Below are 17,191 nucleotides of genomic sequence, written 5' to 3'. Positions count from 1 at the left end.
TATTCAGTATGGCAGTGTGTGGTTCCAGGCCCGAGGGATTGATCTGCTTAGGTTGTAGTCTCTCTCCCTCTCTCTCAAACACATCTGTCACTGTCCAGAAATCCCATTCTCTTCTTTGCGATATTCCCTTTTTACATCCTACCTTCTCCCCTCTGAAAATGTCATCTCGAGTGGGGGCTGTGCGTTTTTGCTAATGCGTAGGCTGTTTGAGAGTGTTTCCTGCATCGTTTGTGCTGTGGTTTCTCCTTCCACAAAAGATCTAATCTCATTAGGGAAAAATTCTATAATTTTTCCATCATTCCCACTCCTCCCACACAGGCAAAACACAAAGACTGCATGTACTTTAACGAGTAATCAATGTGCTGAAGGGTGGTTGTATTTTTTCTTCATTGTAATCCCAGAAGCTGTTTTTTTATAAGTATAACACTGGTATGGGGTAAACAGGCGTTCAGGTGATGTTCCAATAAGCACCATAGCAGGTCCAGGGGAATCCATTTGTAGAACTTTCTCCATCTCTCCTTTGAATTTATGCCAAAATGTCAATATTTTCACACTACATTTTCAGAGTATCACCTCACTACTTTACATAAATGTGTGTGTGTCTGCTGTTAAGCTCCTATGATTGTGTTTTATGTGTTGTCTTGTGTTACCCTAATTGTTCACAGACATAATGGACCCACTTAAAAATTAAGGGATCTTGCAATACTGTCTCTGGGCATCAACCGCACAAACACACACACACTCATAGCATTGTCACACACATCTGCTTCTGTGTGACAGAAAGACCAGCTTGTTGCAAAGTAGTCATAGCGTATTGAGTTACATCATTATGCTGTTATGAGTGCCACACGTTTGTATTGATCACCCAAATGCCTACCATTTATCGTCTTGTGTAAGTGAACATGACTCATGTCATCATTTTGTTGGGATAATGCGTGTGCATGGCTGATGTGTGTCAACTGTGCGTGCGCCCAGGCATGAGGGAGAAGGGAGAGAGAGCCATGTCTTTGTTCATTTGGGAGAGAGAGTGGGGTGGTCCAAGATCACCATCCAGTAGAGGAGAGAGGAGAGGGGGAGAGAGACAGAGGGTTCGAAAGAGAGGGAGAGAGACCGAGGGATAGAAAGAGAGGGAGAGAGTGACCAAGGACGGCTTGAGAGACGGACCTCAGAGAGACAGAGGAAAGTGTTGAGACACATACAGGTTTCACTGTTTTCCGTCCCGTTTGTGATCTCGTTTTTGGAACAACTGAGAGGAACTCTCACAGACTTGGGAGTCGCCGCCATTCGCAGACTTGTTGAGCGCACCCACAAATCTCCACGCGCACTACTAATCTCCTGCCATTATGTGCAGGATGGCCTCGATGATGTGGGGTTGTGTGACTGACTTCTTCACCTACGAGACCACCAAGTCTGTGGTGGTGAAGAGCTGGCCTGTCGGGATCGTCAACCGCGTCGTTCAACTGCTCATCATCATCTACTTTGTCTGGTCGGTGCACTGTGTGTGTGTGTGTGTGTGTGTGCGCGCGCGCGTGTCATGTTGATTGTATGTTTGTGTAGATTCTTCTCTGGACCCCTTGCATGTGGTTCGTTGTGAATGAGCTTGGCTTTCGTCTTCTGAAATCTCTGTTGTCGAATGAGAAAAATCGAAGCAGACTTGATTTGCTGAGGTTGTCGGTTAGCTGGTTATTTTTCATTCGGTTTCAGACATGTCATTCACTCTTCATTTTGTATTTTTTGAATCTCCCTGTCTCTCTGTCAATCTGTCTGTCTCTGTCTGTCTGTCTGTCCTTGTGTTCTTCCTGGTTTTAGCTGGGTCTTCCTGCATGAGAAGGCCTACCAGGTGACAGACACAGGCATCGAATCCTCGGTCATGACCAAAGTGAAGGGCTTCGGTAAACTCAATGGACGTGTGGTGGATGTGGCAGACTATGTGGTGCCGACACAGGTACCTTTGACCCTAGTTCCTAGTGTTGACGATGAAAGTGAATACAACATTCACAATGATAAAGACAGTTGTGTGTGTTGAAGCAGGTGGAATTAGTCTGTGTACCTTCCTATAAACGTCAGTGGGTTGAGGACGAGTGTGTCTGTGACTTTGTGTTTTAGCTGCTTCTCTAACAGACAGACCTGAGTGTTAGGTGAGTCTCCTGCATCTTGCCTGTAGCTAACTGACCTCTCTGGTTACCAGGGTGAGTCCATCTTCTGTATCATCACCAAGCAGATCGTCACAGAAAAACAGGAACAGGGCTTCTGCAAAGAGGTCAGTCCAACTAGAATTGGGCCCAGACACAATCTGTTTTTATTTTCGGAAAAATATGATTCCTTTTACATATGAAAATGCATTCCTTTCACAAAGTGAAAACGTTTGAAAAAGTACAGACTGCAGAGCTTAAACTCTGGCTATGATTGTACGTGTGTGTGTGTACGTACGTACGTTCGTTTGTGTGTACTAGCGTTCCAAGAAATATTCCTGCGCCACAAGTGCAGACTGTGAAAAATTCATCGGTTCATATCTGGGAAATGGTGAGTCCTGCGCTCCTCACGTCATTCACATACACTATTGGATGGTATTTACTCTCCATTTACACCTCTCCCCCTCCTACACTCTCTCTCTCTCTCTCTCTCTCTCTCTCTCTCTACACTCTCTCGCTCTCTCCCTCGCCTTCCCAGGCCTGATCACAGGGAAGTGTACGAAAGGTCAGAATGAGTCAAGAGGCAAGTGTGAGATCGAGGGCTGGTGTCCACCAGAGAATGACGCCCCCAAAAGGTGCTACATATCCACGCATGAACCCACAAACCTACAACCGCACGGACACGTGTGCAGCACAGTCAGGACATCCTCAGACACCAGTCAACACACAGTCCTGTATACGCACTCATCTCCGCCTCCATCTCTCTTTCAGTCGGCCGACACTAGATGTCGAGAACTTCACTATCTTCATCAAGAACAGTGTCCGCTTCCCTCTCTTCAATGTCACCAGGTGCCCCCCCCCCTCCCCGCACACAAACACGCACTCTTAAAGTAGCACTCGCGGAGCCTTGCAACCAGCAACATGTTATCACCGATATACAAATCATACCGATAATCTCTTTCTCTCTCCCTTCACCCCTGCTTTGCTTTCTCTCTGTCTCTGTCTCTCTCTCTCTCTCTCTCTCTCTCTCTCTCTCTCTCTCTCTCTCTCTCTCTCTCTGTCTCTGTCTCTCTCTCTCTCTCTCTCTCTCTCTCTCTCTCTCTCTCTCTGTCTCTGTCTCTCTCTCTCTGTCTCTGTCTCTCTCTCACAGAGGGAACTTCCCCCCCTCCATGAATAAGAGCTACATCATGAACTGTACCTACCACCCCCAGGACCACCCCTTGTGCCCCATCTTCCGAGTGGGAGACGTGCTGAACTACACCGGCCAGAATACCTCCACCCTCTCTGAAGTACAGTGACATCATCCTCATCTATCCTCCTTGCACCTCCCTCTCTTTCTCTCTCCCCCCCCCATCTTCTCGACATCTTTGGGTCTAGGAGTTTCCGTGTTGCTATCTGTAAGTGTTTCTCTCTCTCTCTCTGTCAGGGTGGAGAGATCGGGATTAACATAGGCTGGACGTGTGATTTGGATCAATCTATAGAAAACTGTAAGCCTTCATACTCCTTCACACGACTGGACAAGGTGTTTGAGACCAACACCATTTCCAAAGGCTACAACTTCAGATACGCCAAATATTACCAGACAGAGAACGGCACAGAGTTCCGGACCCTTCACAAGGCCTTCGCCATCCGCTTTGACATCCTGGTAACTGGGAATGTAAGTGTGCTCGTTTTTTTGGCGTGTGTGCCAACGTGTTTACTTATACTTACATTAGTCTTTCATGGTGTGTGTTTTGCTTGTGGTGTGTGTTTGGTTTTTGTGTGAGAGACCAGTACTTTTGTGTCTCAGCGCTAATTCCGTTTTCTGGATGGGTTTTTCAAGGCTGGGAAGTTCAACACGGTTCCCACTCTGATCAACATCGTGGCAGCCTTCACCTCAGTCGGACTGGTGAGTCGTCTTTGGGAAGTCACAACTGTCAATGGATTATTGTTGTATTACAATGGACTGTACAGTGTTCATGAAACCTGATTTGGATATACTAACTTGGTGGTGATTGGTTGCAGGGTACGGTGCTGTGTGACATCATCCTTCTGAACTTCCTGAAGGGGGCGGACCAGTACAAGGCCAAGAAGTTTGAGGAAGTGAGTCATCGTTGACAGAACAGGAGAAGGAAAACACCTCAAATGAGTTTTGTAGTCATGTTCACACTTGTCTTTCCTCCCCACCGCCCTCCTCCTCCACCCCCTCCTCTTCCTCCGCCTCCGCCCCCTCCTCTTCCTCCGCCCCCTCCTACTTCCCCGCCTCCGCCCCTCCTCTTCCTCCACCTCCGCACCCTCTTCCTCCCCCTCTGCCCCTTCCTCCACCTCTTCCTCCTCCCTCTCTTCACTTCCCAGGTCTCTGTCTCACCGACCTCTGACCCCATGTCTCAGAACAACGGCGGCCAGCTGTCAATCAAACGGGAGGAAAGATCTGAGGACTCGGGTGCTGTGTCCATCGACCAGATGGTGTTACATCATCAGCCGGGACACACACACACACACACACACTCCTTCTAGCCTCCTCTCTGAACACACACTCCCGGACCTATGAGGAACAGTTACAACTGGGACATGTACGGTGGCCCTGAAGTGCAAATCACACCCACTAACATGAGTGCATCCCCCAAATGAAAACACTCCCCCCCAAATACGAGTCAACTCCCCCCAAATAGGATGACTTGCTCACCTCCCCCCAATACAAGGACACGCTCCCCCAAATGGGAAACAACATTACATTAACTCAAAAACACATTACATTAACTCAAAAACACATTACATTAACTCAAAAACACATTACATTAACTCAAAAACACATTACATTAACTCAAAAACACATTACATTAACTCAAAAACACATTACATTAACTCAAAAACACATTACATTAACTCAAAAACACATTACATTAACTCAAAACGGAAAGGGTTGGTACTACACTTTGTTGCTGAATGGATGCAGTAACTAACAAGAGATTGATCGACGGAAGTACAAAATGCAATAGCCTGACAGAGTTACGTGCACCAGGACATTTTTTGTGTGCATGTAACTCTGTCAGGCTATTGCATGTTGTACTTCTGTCGATTGTGTCCTTGTATTGGGGGGAGGTGAGCAAGTCATCCTATTTGGGGGGAGTTGACTCGTATTTGGGGGGAGTGTTTTCATTTGGGGGATGCACTCATGTTAGTGGGTGTGATTTGCACTTCAGGGCCACCGTAGACATGGCTCATAATTCACTTGAATACTCACTTAAATAATAGATTGTATGAATGTCCTGTGTATTGTTGCCAAGTATGTTGTTGCTGTACAGTATGTTCTGTATATGATCAATTTACGTGGTCCCATTGTCTCTGTTTTTACAATTATAGCCCTCGACTAATGACACTAAGAGCTTCCTAATGGGGGTGAAACAGAGAGAGGAAGAGGGAGAGAAAGGGGGGGAGAGGAAGAGAGTTTAATGAGCATGACTTGTGGTTTTAAATGGGCCATTATTCATAAATGTGCCTGATATCTTAAGACCATTCTACATAATATGCACTGGTCACATTATAAACATGAGGTTTACTTAACAACATGATGTCAATTCTCTTTTTATTTATTTAAGAAAAGCAATATCAGTATGTTCATGTTTCTCAATGATTTGATCTCCTTGTGTTGTTCAAACAAAAACATATAAACAATCTTTAAAGAAGCATAACCCTAAAATGCCAACTTGTCTAGATAGAAAATAGAACATAAAAGTCATATTTTTGACCAGATAAGATTTCCATCAGGAATGTTTCTAGTTGGTATCCACCTTTTCTTTCTCCTGTTCTTCAAAACTGCTAGACGCATTTCAGGAGGGCAGGGCCATCGTCAGGGTGTGTCCAAGTGCTCGACAAATGACTGGCTGCAATTGTATTGTCATTTCCACATAACCATAAATCAGAAATAGTGAGTGACGTCCTCCTCAAAATGGAGCACATGATACAAGGTGTAGATTCTAGAAGCGCTGACTTCCAGAGATAAACCTGAATAAAGGGGTGAGGTGGTTGTGTGCCAGTAAGAATAACACTGTGTACTGTACCTGCGGATTTCGACACTTCAGTTCTTAGTATGACACCTGCAGAGCACCAGCAGGTGAGATTTATGGCAAATTTATTTAAGGCAAAACCTGAGCTAAGGCCTTCGGTTGAATATGATAAATGTTTTAAGAATGTGCCACATCATACTGTCACATATTCACACACACCCTTCTGGATGCAAGCAACATGCCCACAGACATACACACACTAACACACATCAGGATCTAGCCCTCATTTTCAGCATATGATTGACAAGGCCAATGAGTTTTACTTTATTATCATATTAATCAAAGTTGTCTGGACATCATTTTCTCAGTGCAGTTAACTGGTACAAAGGGACAAGCTGCAGATTTTGTATCGAAAAGTTGTAAAAGACAAACATGTTCATGTCTGTGCGTGTGTGTGAATGCGGTGCAAGTCATTGTTTAGGTTTTCTTCCAGACTTTTTTCTTTTCAGAGCTGACACCCAGGCTGACAGAGAGGGGCGGGCCACGGGCACGGGCACAGGTACAACTTCCTGTTCCTCTTGCATCCCAGAATCCTCCTCTTCTTCATCGTCTGACTCCTCATCCTGTGTCCAGGCGCTCTCTTCTTCCTCATCCGGGTCGTGGTCTTCCAGAACGAGTTCTCTGGGTTCTATGACGACCACCTCCTCTGCGAACCTCACACGAAGTATATCGTCTAATCGTCTCTGAAAGAGACAGAGAGACACAGACAGAGAGAGAGAGAGAGAGAGAGAGAGAGAGAGAGAGAGAGAGAGAGAGAGAGAGAGAGAGAGAGAGAGAGAGAGAGAGAGAGAGAGAGAGAGAGAGAGAGAGAGAGAGAGAGAGAGAGAGAGAGAGAGAGAGAGAGAGAGAGAGAGAGAGAGAGAGAGAGAGAGAGAGAGAGAGAGAGACAGACAGACAGACAGAGAGTGAGTGAGTGAGTGAGTGAGTGAGTGAGTGGAAGAATGAACCCTAATCACATGCTTTTAAAGAGAACACTCCAAGATAGAGCACACTGTAGAGCAATGTTACTGTAACATTAGTTCAGAAGCAAAAACACAAGAGGACCATGTGTGTCCAGTGAGATGGAAGGGGAGGAGACAAGTCCAGGAAGCGACCTCCGCCCTCACCTTTTTGGTCACCGTTTCCATGGAGTCGTGAGACCCCGAGTGTTTCAGTATGCTGCGGTACCGCCGAGCAGGAGAGGGGGAGGAGGAGGAAGGAGAGAGAGAGGGAGGACTCAGGGGATAAAGGGGCATGATGACACTTTGGTCGTCCCGCGATCCTTCTTCCTGCTGAGCTTGGCTTGTCGTGCCCTCTTTCACGCTCTCTCCGTTCCTGTCCTCTCTCCCACTGTCTCGCTGTTCCTCCTTCTTTCCTTCCCTCTCGGCTACCCTTTCCTGCGAGTGGTACACTCTCTTCCTGTTCGGGGGGATTTGGTTACTCTGTGAAGAGATGTGTGGATCGCCCCCTGGCTGCAGCACACGGACAATGCATCAATTACATATTTTAAACAGCTCTACTGCATACAAAACACTGTTTACAAAACTCAGTCGATGGGCAGGATGCTGTTTGTTACTTTCCTAAATGGTTTCAAGGATTATGTCTTTACCTTGTTAACAAACAAATCCATCCGAAGGACTGGATTGGTTCTCATCTCGTCACGGCTGAGTTGCGATTGGACATCGCTGTGTTCCATTGGTTCTGATTGGATGACTTCAACTTCACCGTGCTGTTTAAAGATTTGGCTTGGTTCTGAAATGTCCATACTGACATCAGTCGACATGTGTGCTGTGTCTCTGTTGGGAACCTGGTCCATCGGCCCCAAGTTCCCCTGGGGGTTTACAGTTCCTGGTTTGCTCTCTCTGCTCAGGTTCAAACTTGATTGGTCAGTATCCTGGCTTTGAATGATCTGGTTGGTCCCTAGTCGGTGAGATTCAAACTCACTGAGTCTTTGATAGGTTGGGACATCTGTCTGGGTGGGACTGAGGAACTGGGCCCACTCCTGTCCTGTGAGGATCTCGTCCAGCAGGCTGAATGAGCCCAGGCCAAAGTCAGAATCACTGGAGGGTCTGTTGAAAGAGATGAGGAGGGGGTCTATAAGAACAAAGGAGGTGTGTGAGTGTGTGTCTGGCTGTGAGTGTGTGAGTGTGTGTGTGTGTGAGTGTGTACTGTATGTGTTAAGACTGAGACCAGCAGAGAGCACATGAACAAGAATGTCAATGACAGGTGAGGGTGTATCTGGCTCATGAGAAAAATGTTGAGCCCAGTCTCACCCTGACTAACATCTGTGCTATTGTAACCATTTCATACATACACACACATATGCATACACACACATACACACATACTCACATACACGTACACACGCAAAGCATGTATAACTTCCTCATACGTTTTACCAGACATTTTCTCAACTAAGCAAGAAAACATTCCAGACCTCAGCTATGATGTATTACATACGTTTTTTTAGGGGTCCCAGTGATCAATTATATTGTACATTTGAACATGTGTGCATTCATTCAAAGGACAGGAGTTCTATGGACAGTTGTGAGGCAGGCATGGCAACAAACACAAATCAGTCACCTTCTACGCACAGGCTTTGAGTGTGTGTGTATACTGTTTACCTTACGTGACCCTCTGTGATCCCTCTCTCTGAACCAATAGGTGGAGCTTCACCTTGGACCTCTCTGATAGGCCCCTGGGATAACTGAGCTCCCTTGTCATTGGACAATTCTGTGATGTCAGCCTCTGCAACTAATTGCTGGTTTTGAGTTGAAAACTGTTTAATAAAAGCAATGTAATAATACATACATTGTCAGCTTACATTGTCAGCTGACACAAGTGAAGCATATAGAAGGAGATATAGAGTTTATAACTTCTCAGTCTTTTACTTACATGTATTTTTCCTTCTGTTATTCCTTTGTCCTTTTTTTCTCTTTTTCCCAAACTCCCACGGCTCTCCCTCCATCGATCCATGATGTTTAGAGTCCATCTCTTTGTGGATCTCTCTGACAACCTTTTTTTCTTTTTGGCCGCTACCAAGGAGCTTTCTGCTGTGCCCTGATTGGCCGAAAATACACCCATGACATTATTCAACCCCCGGTTCCCGAAAGCCCCACTCTCTACCGGACTCCCTGTGTCCAGACCGGGGTTGGCGCTTCCCAAAGACCACACGTAGACCCTTGGGGTGAAGCCAGACTCTGATTGTTTTAGGGAGGAAGTTCTAGAGCTCTCAGTGCCTTCAGCAACCACAGTGCAGCTGTCCTTATTGAAAGGCGGTGAGGTCAAATGTGCAGCTCCTGGGAGTGCACGTGGCACTTCCCCAGCATCGGGGCCATCATTCAGAACTCCAGCATCCTTTGACAGCCCCTCCTGACCCCTGGTCTGGTCTCCAACAGCCAACTCACTCCTCTCCTCACCCTCTGCCCCCACCTCACTCTCCCCCTTTCCCTTGTCCTCCCCCCCTCTCGCTTCCCTCTCTGACCCACCTCGTACCCCTGCCCGTGACTGTCGCTTGTCAGAGCCACGCCCCCTGAGAGGAAACTTCAGCCTCCTGCTCTTCAGCTGAGGAACTTCCTCTTCCTGCTTCCTACAGGGAGTGACGTCCCCCCCAGTGGAAGTTTGTGTCAGGTGTCCGTTTGTGCCACCCGCCAAACATTCCCTACCTGGAGGGGCAACGACAGGAGTCAGAGGCTGTTCCGACCCTCCGCTCCCCATCACATGACTTGGGGGGGAGACACCCTGAGACCCAGAAAGAGGCTGGGACACCAGGTCAACGTCCCTGCTAGGCACAGTGCGGGCCCGCCGCTGACCTGGAGCGTCCTTAAAGCCAGTCACCTTAGAGCCAAAGTCCGGAATCGCAAACTCATCCCTGGAGTATTTCCTTAACGTGTGCCTGCTGGCACCGCCCCCTTTCCCTGCACCCATAGCCCGGCTGACATCATCAACGGGAGACAGCCCCACGTCCCCGTTGCTGCCGATGTTTCCTGCTAGTTTTGTCCGGAGAGAGGGGGACCTCTCTCCATCCTGGCCCGGGTCCTGGGTGTCTGAGGTGGGGCTGAGGGGGCTCTGCCGTCGCTGGGTGTCGGTGGCCGGCTGGAGCTTCAGCCTCTGGAGCATGGACTGGAGCAGGGCCTGGGTGTCCTGGGGGGAGCGTGGCTGAGACATCCCTGGAAGCGGTCCCCTCTCTCACATCCGATCCTAGTGAGGTTGGCAATCCCTGTGAGAGAGAGAGAGAGAGATAGAGAGAGAGAGAGAGGGGGAGAGAAAGGGGGAGAGAAAGAGAGAGAGAGAGAGAGAGAGAGAGAGAGAGAGAGAGAGAGAGAGAGAGAGAGAGAGAGAGAGAGAGAGAGACAGACAGACAGACAGACGGACAGACAGATAATGAGAAAATATTGAGTGCATCCGGAAGATCCTGAGAGAGTTTCAAGTTGATTTGCCTCAAATGCAAGTGCTGTACTTTGGAGGAGTATGTGTGTTTGCAAGTGTGTGTGTGTGGGCCTGCATACGTACTTGTGTTTGTCTGTGTCCTCTGTCTCACATGGGAAGCAAGTTCCGGTGAATCTCTTCTTTCACATTGCAGTCTTTTTCCATGTTCAGGCTTCCGAAGCACTTTCTGCTTGACAATGTATGCCTTTCACTCTCTTCAACTCCAAATCCTTCTGTCCGTTTCAATTCTTTGACCTTTTTTCTCCTTCGTTCACTCACAGGTTTTGAAAAGGTTTCAGCGTCACAACTGCACTCTTCTTTATGATGACTGTTCCCCTCTGTGTGCTGCCTGTGACCAAAACAGCACAAGCTGCCCCTGTCTCACCTATTGCTACTGCCGAAACTCCCTGTCTCTCTCTCTCTCTCTCTCTCTCTCTCTCTCTCTCTCTCCTTCTCCCACTATCTCACTAAACACGCTCTATATCTTTCTCACCCTTGTATCTCTCTATCTCTCTTCAGGAAGGCTGTGTGTGTCTCTTTCTGGAGTTCTGTCATTCCTCTCCTGGTATGATCCTTCATGTTATGTCATCTCTGGGTGTCAGTAGGCAGTGAATGGCGTTCCACAAACTTGACACACCCAGATCAACGAGAAAGACCAGTGAGGCTAGATAACTTGTAACCCTGTCATCCTTCACAAGTAACAGTGGCTATGACTCTGTCTCTGTCTCTGTCTCTGTCTCTCTCTCTCTCTCTCTCTCTCTCTCTCTCTCTCTCTCTCTCTCTCTCATACGCACACACTTGCCAAACTCTTCTCTGTCACACTCTCTCTGTGGTAGGATACACCCTCATGTTTTTCACATTGTGGATATGGGGCCTTTCGATTAGACCTATTTGCTATTTTTATGTTTGAGCCTGATGAGTTGCAATAAAATTACCTCTACATGACCATATGACAATTTGTGGCACTGAACTTTACAAATAGTATGTCTGTACGTATACACAAGTAGTACTCATTCTACGTTCCTGTGTCAGAATGGAATCATATGAGAAACGGAAACACAGCTTTCAGACAGTAATATAAAAACTAGAGAGGGTACAATTTCTGGGGAAATTGTATGGTGTGCTTGCTTGCGTCGGTTGCACAGGGGTCCGTTTTTTAATGACATTTTTACAACTGATATTTCTGTATATTTTATATAAAAATGCATAGGGCCTACTTATTATTTATAAAGATTACATAGATTTAAAAGCATCTTTTTTTGCTGCTCATTTACAACTCAAAATACGAGTGAAGTGTAGAATGAAATCTCTGTCTTCTCATTTCCCCTGCAAGAGGCAGCCTCATAGCTGAATCAAAGAATACATTTGGCAGACCGGTGTAAAAATTGACCTAATCTCTATGACTTAAACGTCCTTTTAAGTTTTAACCTTCTCGTGATATTTTCAGGCATTTAGCCTACTCATATTGCATTCATTCATTAATATAGAACCCCCTTTGAAGATTATTCTACGACGTCACAGTGTTGGACCGAATTCTCACTCCCCCGCAGAATCCCACTCCCCTACGGGTGAACGCGCACTGCCTTTCTAGCGTATTCCCAGCTAACACAGTTACGTTGCCCTTACGTTGCCGCAACGTCACTGGCGACGTTGCGGGACCGTGCATCTGTGGGACGCCAGAACGTAACCGCAACGTAATCTTGTGACGTTGCCAGTCCGTAACCGCGACGTCGTGGCAACGTTGTCCATGGGACCAACTGGCAACATTCCCTTTATAACGTTGCTACGACGTTGCCACAACGTTGCCAGAAGGTAACGTCGCGGGTTACCAACTGAGCACTTACTGGCAACGTTGCCGCAACGTCATGTGTTAGCTGGGTTGCTAGTTGACGAACCGAGGCGATTTTTACAAGCCTAGGTTCCCTCGTCTTAGGCTTTGAGGAAACTGTCATTAGGCTATTTAATTCATGTTTCATCAAAATATAAGTTATGTTGTGCTGCACTTTAGAGCCTATACGATTTGTATGTCGTGCTACTCGTAAAATCCGAATGATTGTCTCAAGAAAATAGACGTACTTTGGAGCTGCACTTGAAAAACGATGTTGATGTCGATGTTGTGCTACACTTGTTGTTCTACCTTTTGTTAAATATATCATTATAGTTTTTTGTTTAAAATTAGTAAGTAAGCACACCCAATTAGGTGTACTCTTTTTAAGATACATATTTTATAACAAACACCTTCTGTTTTCTTTTGGGCATATCAATGAAGCAATGCATGGGATTCAAACCCAAGGCCTTTCAGTAAGGCCTCCGTTTACATGGTACACATGCTTAACCCTTGTGCTGCCTTCGGGTCACATGACCCAAAGGTTCATAACGAACCACCGTTGTGTTTACCCAATTTTACCCAATACAAAAACAAATAAAAATAATTTTCTTTTAACCATTGCAATGTGGGGGGTCTGAGACAGCCCAACAGTTAAAAGAAAATGCTTCACTTTGTTTTTGTAGGAGGTAAATTTGTCGCAATACGACGGTGGGTCACAATGACTGATGGGTCAGAATGACCCGAAGATAACACAAGGGTTAACCAAGCTGAGCTACCAGGGTCCTAACACAAAACAAACATGTTGGACAATACATCCTTATGGTAAAGTGTGCTTTTTGTAAAGGAACAGTTTAATATAGCAGACATATTCCACTTTGTTTAAGGAAAACCATCAAAGCCAGACAACTTGGAGGCAGGGGATGGGGGGGCAGGGTGATGGAATGTTATTATTATGAGATTATGATTATTCAAATAATGTATTCATTTAGCAGCTGCTTTTAACCACAGCAAAATACAGTCTGTGATGATTTGTACCTGTGGCATCTTGAGCTGTCATGCTTTAACCACTGAGCCAAACCTAACTGTGAAGCTGCTCACAATCAACCACTCTTGTGAAACACACCTGGCAATTGTTTGTGTTAATTGGCAATAATATCACATGACCAAATCCACTTATCCAGATATAATTGAACTAATGCAACAATCACCAGGATAGAAACAATTAGCAGCTCTGTTTCTATCCTGGTGATTGTTGCATTGGATCACATGGATAAGTGGTATGGGTCATGTGATCTAATGCAAGGTCCCCAATCCCATCATGCTTGCCCACATCACTGCGTGAAATGGAACATAAGGGTGCTGAAAAGAAGTGTTTAAAGTTAAGTGGGCCTTTTTTAAAGAGAAATTATATTGATAATATAGCAGACACTTTTTGTTTATTGAAGGGATGAAAAGATTTGAACCCCCGGCATCAATTTACATGGTTAACCAGCTACCAGGGCCCCTGACACAGCACAAACATTTTGAAAATGCATGCTTAAGGTAAAGTGTGCATTGCATGTGAACATTGCATTATACAAAACAAAATATAGCCAGCTCGAAACATATTGCCATTTATTACTCAAAATCACCAATCAGTCAGCTATTTAAAAAACTGTTACATAGTTGTAGCAATGCTGAAATGTAAAGAATTTGGAAATGGCTTGAGGAAATGGAAACACCAATGCCAGGGGCTGGACCAGGGGCTGGACCAGGGGCTGGACCAGGGGCTGGACCAGGGGCTGGACCAGGGGCTGGACCAGGGGCTGGACCAGGGGCTGAACGGTCTAGCAGGCATATGGTTATGAGAAAGAGATGTTCAAGCAGTGCTGGATCTGGCCTCTGCAGAAAGGACAAGATGGCAGCTTGCTGGAGCACTCCTCACACACCAGGCGACCACAGGGGATGAAGACCACGTGGACCCACCGGTCCAGACACACCTTACAGGTCCACTTGCACTTCAGACGCTGCAGCTCCTCTTGGTCTGCATTGGTTAGTCCCCCTGCAGGGGAACAGACAAATTGAAATGTTGAGTTGATGATTGTGTGATACTGTTAACACTTTTAAAAGTCTTATTCGATGGCAGAAAAATGCCTGATGTCCAAATTGAAATGTTAAAGGATTTGTTCGGCATCTGTTTTGTCACATATAAACATGTTATGTAATGAGGGTCTCTGAGAGTTGTTTAGCAACATAGACAGCTTTGTGCCAGTTAAGTGGCCATTTATAATTTTTTGAGTCTGCCACTACGTCAATCAAACTTAAGATGGAGGAAAGGGCGGAATTTCAAACAAGAATTTAGGAGGCAGTTTGTCATTTGAATGTATTTGAGACAGTTACCAATTGCAGCAGCTTGGAAAGGTCTAACAGAGCTGCTCCCACTGTGAAAAAAGAAGTAGGAATGGTGAGAATGTTACATGCGTGTACTACATGGGAAGGGATGGACTGATAATATGTAAAAAGTCGCTATTGCTATGTGGCCATGTGACCATGTGACCCAATAGATGTACAAGCCTGTGTATTTTTTCTTTTTTGCGCACTTAATTAGTAGTTAATTGTGTTCAAATGTATAACTGTGTAACAATGCAACACTGCAAAACAATGAAAATATAATACTTTAGGTCAAGGTTCTTGTACTCAACGCTAGTTACTAAGTAATAAGGTCCTTCTACAATGCTTGTTCAAATTAATAAGGCTATAAGTGTTAGAAATATTAATAAGGGGTAAGGCTAGGGTTAGGGTTATAGTAAGATGAGATGAGCATTAGTTAATATGTAATAAGGCCTTTATAAGATAATAATTCAAATCACAATGTATTTGCATATAAGATGCTTATTAACATAAAAATGTGTTTATTGCAAGCTTACTAAGGCCATATGTTCAATTAACTAATGCTTACTACAAGCACCTTGAGCTTAAGTGGTACCAATACAAACAATATACAACTGCAAAAGCCAGGGTAGAGTACTTACTGTAAATTAGGACGTATTACGTTTGAGCAGTTGTCTGGTCTTTCAGAGTTGATGAGTGACAAGTCGGTGCATTGAACTGTTGTCTGCACATACAAATTGAGAATTGTTTTACATATCGAAATATAGCTGGAACTAAACATCTAACATAAACTTTTTGAGCTATAGTTAAATTGTTAGCATCAATAGCTATGTGCATCTCATTCTATCTTGTTTCACTATAGTCCTGACTCTACTGTGGTAATATACATAGATTAACTAGCCTAGTTATTACAAAGGTAACATTTTGAGTTTATTAATTGATAAACAAGTTTTTACAAACAAAACTAACAAACCTTTGAATTTTCCATTGCTACTGTTAACTCGTAAACTGGTTCAACCCTTACGGAAAAGCACATGCTAAAAATTTCCCATGAGCCGGATATATGATATGATCTAAACATATTGTTCTCTAATAAGTCTGTTTTGAGAATTTTTACAATCATTTTGAAAATTATAAAAAAAAAAATATCAAGAGACAGTCATGAATGAGAAAAAAAAGTATAATTAAAATAAATGTTTACCCTTATTCATCCTGGGCTGTCATGTAAGCCCTCCAGATCCATCACGCCAACGTCATCCCACAGAAATATTTGCTCATTCTTTCAGATCAAGAACAGGGTCCATCACGTAAGTATATTAAGTGAGTGCACATATGCAAAGGTTGGATAAAAAAAAACATTCACTAATTCTTCAGTTACATTTTTCATCAATATCGTTATGTAAAAAGATAAATTCAAATTATGATAATACATACGCTCCATCTAGGTTTCTCCAAGATTTCTTTCTGTAAATCACCTTTAAGGATTCCATCTGTCCCCTCACAACTTCAATCCTTGAGATCCAGTGCTAAGTGTACTTCAACTAACCTGACTGAACAATTCTAGATGCCTAAGAGTAGATAACTACTCTAACTACCCAACCAAACACATTACCAGGACATTTGAAATATGCTGTCTAGCAGCATATTTAAAAAGGCTGTCTCTGATAGAGATGGTTAAAATGAATGCAGCGCCTCTGAAGCCTCAAAGCTACAAATGTTTATTTGTGAGTCAATGCATCTGTTCGATGATACCAAGGAAATCAGGGGAGTCAGGTGGCTGAGCGATGAGGGAATCGGGCTAGTAATCCGAAGGTTGCCAGTTCAATTCCCGGTCATGCCAACTGACGTTGTGTCCTTGGGCAAGGCACTTCACCCTACTTGCCTCGGGGGAATGTCCCTGTACTTACTGTAAGGCGCTCTGGATAAGAGCGTCTGCTAAATGACTAAATGTAAATGTAAATCGTGGTAACAGAACCAGTGGTGTGATAATTGCAAAAATTATTGGTAATGATATTATTGTGGCCTTCCTTTTGTTGTGATTTAATGGTGGTCTGTCTAATGCACAGAGGCCTTATTTTTGTGATTGGGATGAGTTTAGCTTCGAGCTTTCATGTTGTGTTAGGTGGTGACATCGGACAGTATCACATAGGACACAGCTTTTTAATTAAAATATATTTTTGGGGTGCATTTCTGCCATGCTACTTTCATAGTGACAGCATAGAGCAGGGGTCCCCAAACTACGGCCCACGGGCTGAATACGGCCCGCCCACACATTTGGACACCGGCTCTCTGAACAATGCCAGAGACATATTTTGAAAACTTAATTTTAAATAGGCGATATGTTTTAATCATATCATACCTGTAAGTAAGTAAATGTTTTGATTTCCATAGTAATGAATATGAAAAAA

At 44.8% G+C, this 17,191-nt stretch overlaps 2 protein-coding genes and 1 long non-coding RNA gene across 3 annotated transcripts; 1 reads left to right on the top strand and 2 right to left on the bottom strand.

Annotated features, from left to right (window-relative positions):
- Positions 1 to 1,098: 1,098 nt before the first annotated feature.
- p2rx3a (purinergic receptor P2X, ligand-gated ion channel, 3a) lies at positions 1,099 to 5,563 on the top strand. Its single transcript, XM_062476820.1, has 12 exons — positions 1,099 to 1,486; positions 1,810 to 1,945; positions 2,189 to 2,260; positions 2,454 to 2,523; positions 2,671 to 2,767; positions 2,904 to 2,981; positions 3,283 to 3,421; positions 3,559 to 3,789; positions 3,955 to 4,020; positions 4,137 to 4,214; positions 4,467 to 4,675; positions 5,321 to 5,563. The coding sequence occupies exons 1-11, from the start codon at positions 1,344 to 1,346 to the stop codon at positions 4,626 to 4,628; spliced, it is 1,272 nt and encodes a 423-aa protein (XP_062332804.1). The 5' UTR covers positions 1,099 to 1,343; the 3' UTR covers positions 4,629 to 4,675; positions 5,321 to 5,563.
- Positions 5,564 to 5,703: 140 nt separating this feature from the next.
- Positions 5,704 to 9,583, bottom strand: zgc:113229 (uncharacterized protein LOC550612 homolog). The gene is made up of 5 exons (XM_062476819.1): positions 9,053 to 9,583; positions 8,782 to 8,918; positions 7,767 to 8,226; positions 7,285 to 7,629; positions 5,704 to 6,861 (listed from the first exon to the last, which is right to left on the bottom strand). Exons 1-5 carry the CDS (start codon positions 9,239 to 9,241, stop codon positions 6,589 to 6,591), a joined length of 1,404 nt encoding a protein of 467 aa, XP_062332803.1. The 5' UTR covers positions 9,242 to 9,583; the 3' UTR covers positions 5,704 to 6,588.
- Positions 9,584 to 13,889: 4,306 nt separating this feature from the next.
- Positions 13,890 to 16,334, bottom strand: LOC134032579 (uncharacterized). The gene is made up of 5 exons (XR_009932035.1): positions 16,218 to 16,334; positions 15,985 to 16,062; positions 15,425 to 15,507; positions 14,793 to 14,833; positions 13,890 to 14,454 (listed from the first exon to the last, which is right to left on the bottom strand). It is a non-coding gene; the product is annotated as an uncharacterized LOC134032579 (long non-coding RNA).
- Between the last annotated feature and the right edge of the window lie 857 nt (positions 16,335 to 17,191).

The sequence above is a fragment of the Osmerus eperlanus genome, chromosome 13 (assembly GCF_963692335.1).
Source record: "Osmerus eperlanus chromosome 13, fOsmEpe2.1, whole genome shotgun sequence".
NCBI classification, from domain to species: domain Eukaryota; kingdom Metazoa; phylum Chordata; class Actinopteri; order Osmeriformes; family Osmeridae; genus Osmerus; species Osmerus eperlanus.
The sequence above is the reverse complement of the archived record's forward strand: the minus strand, read 5'-3'. Positions and strand labels throughout refer to the sequence as shown.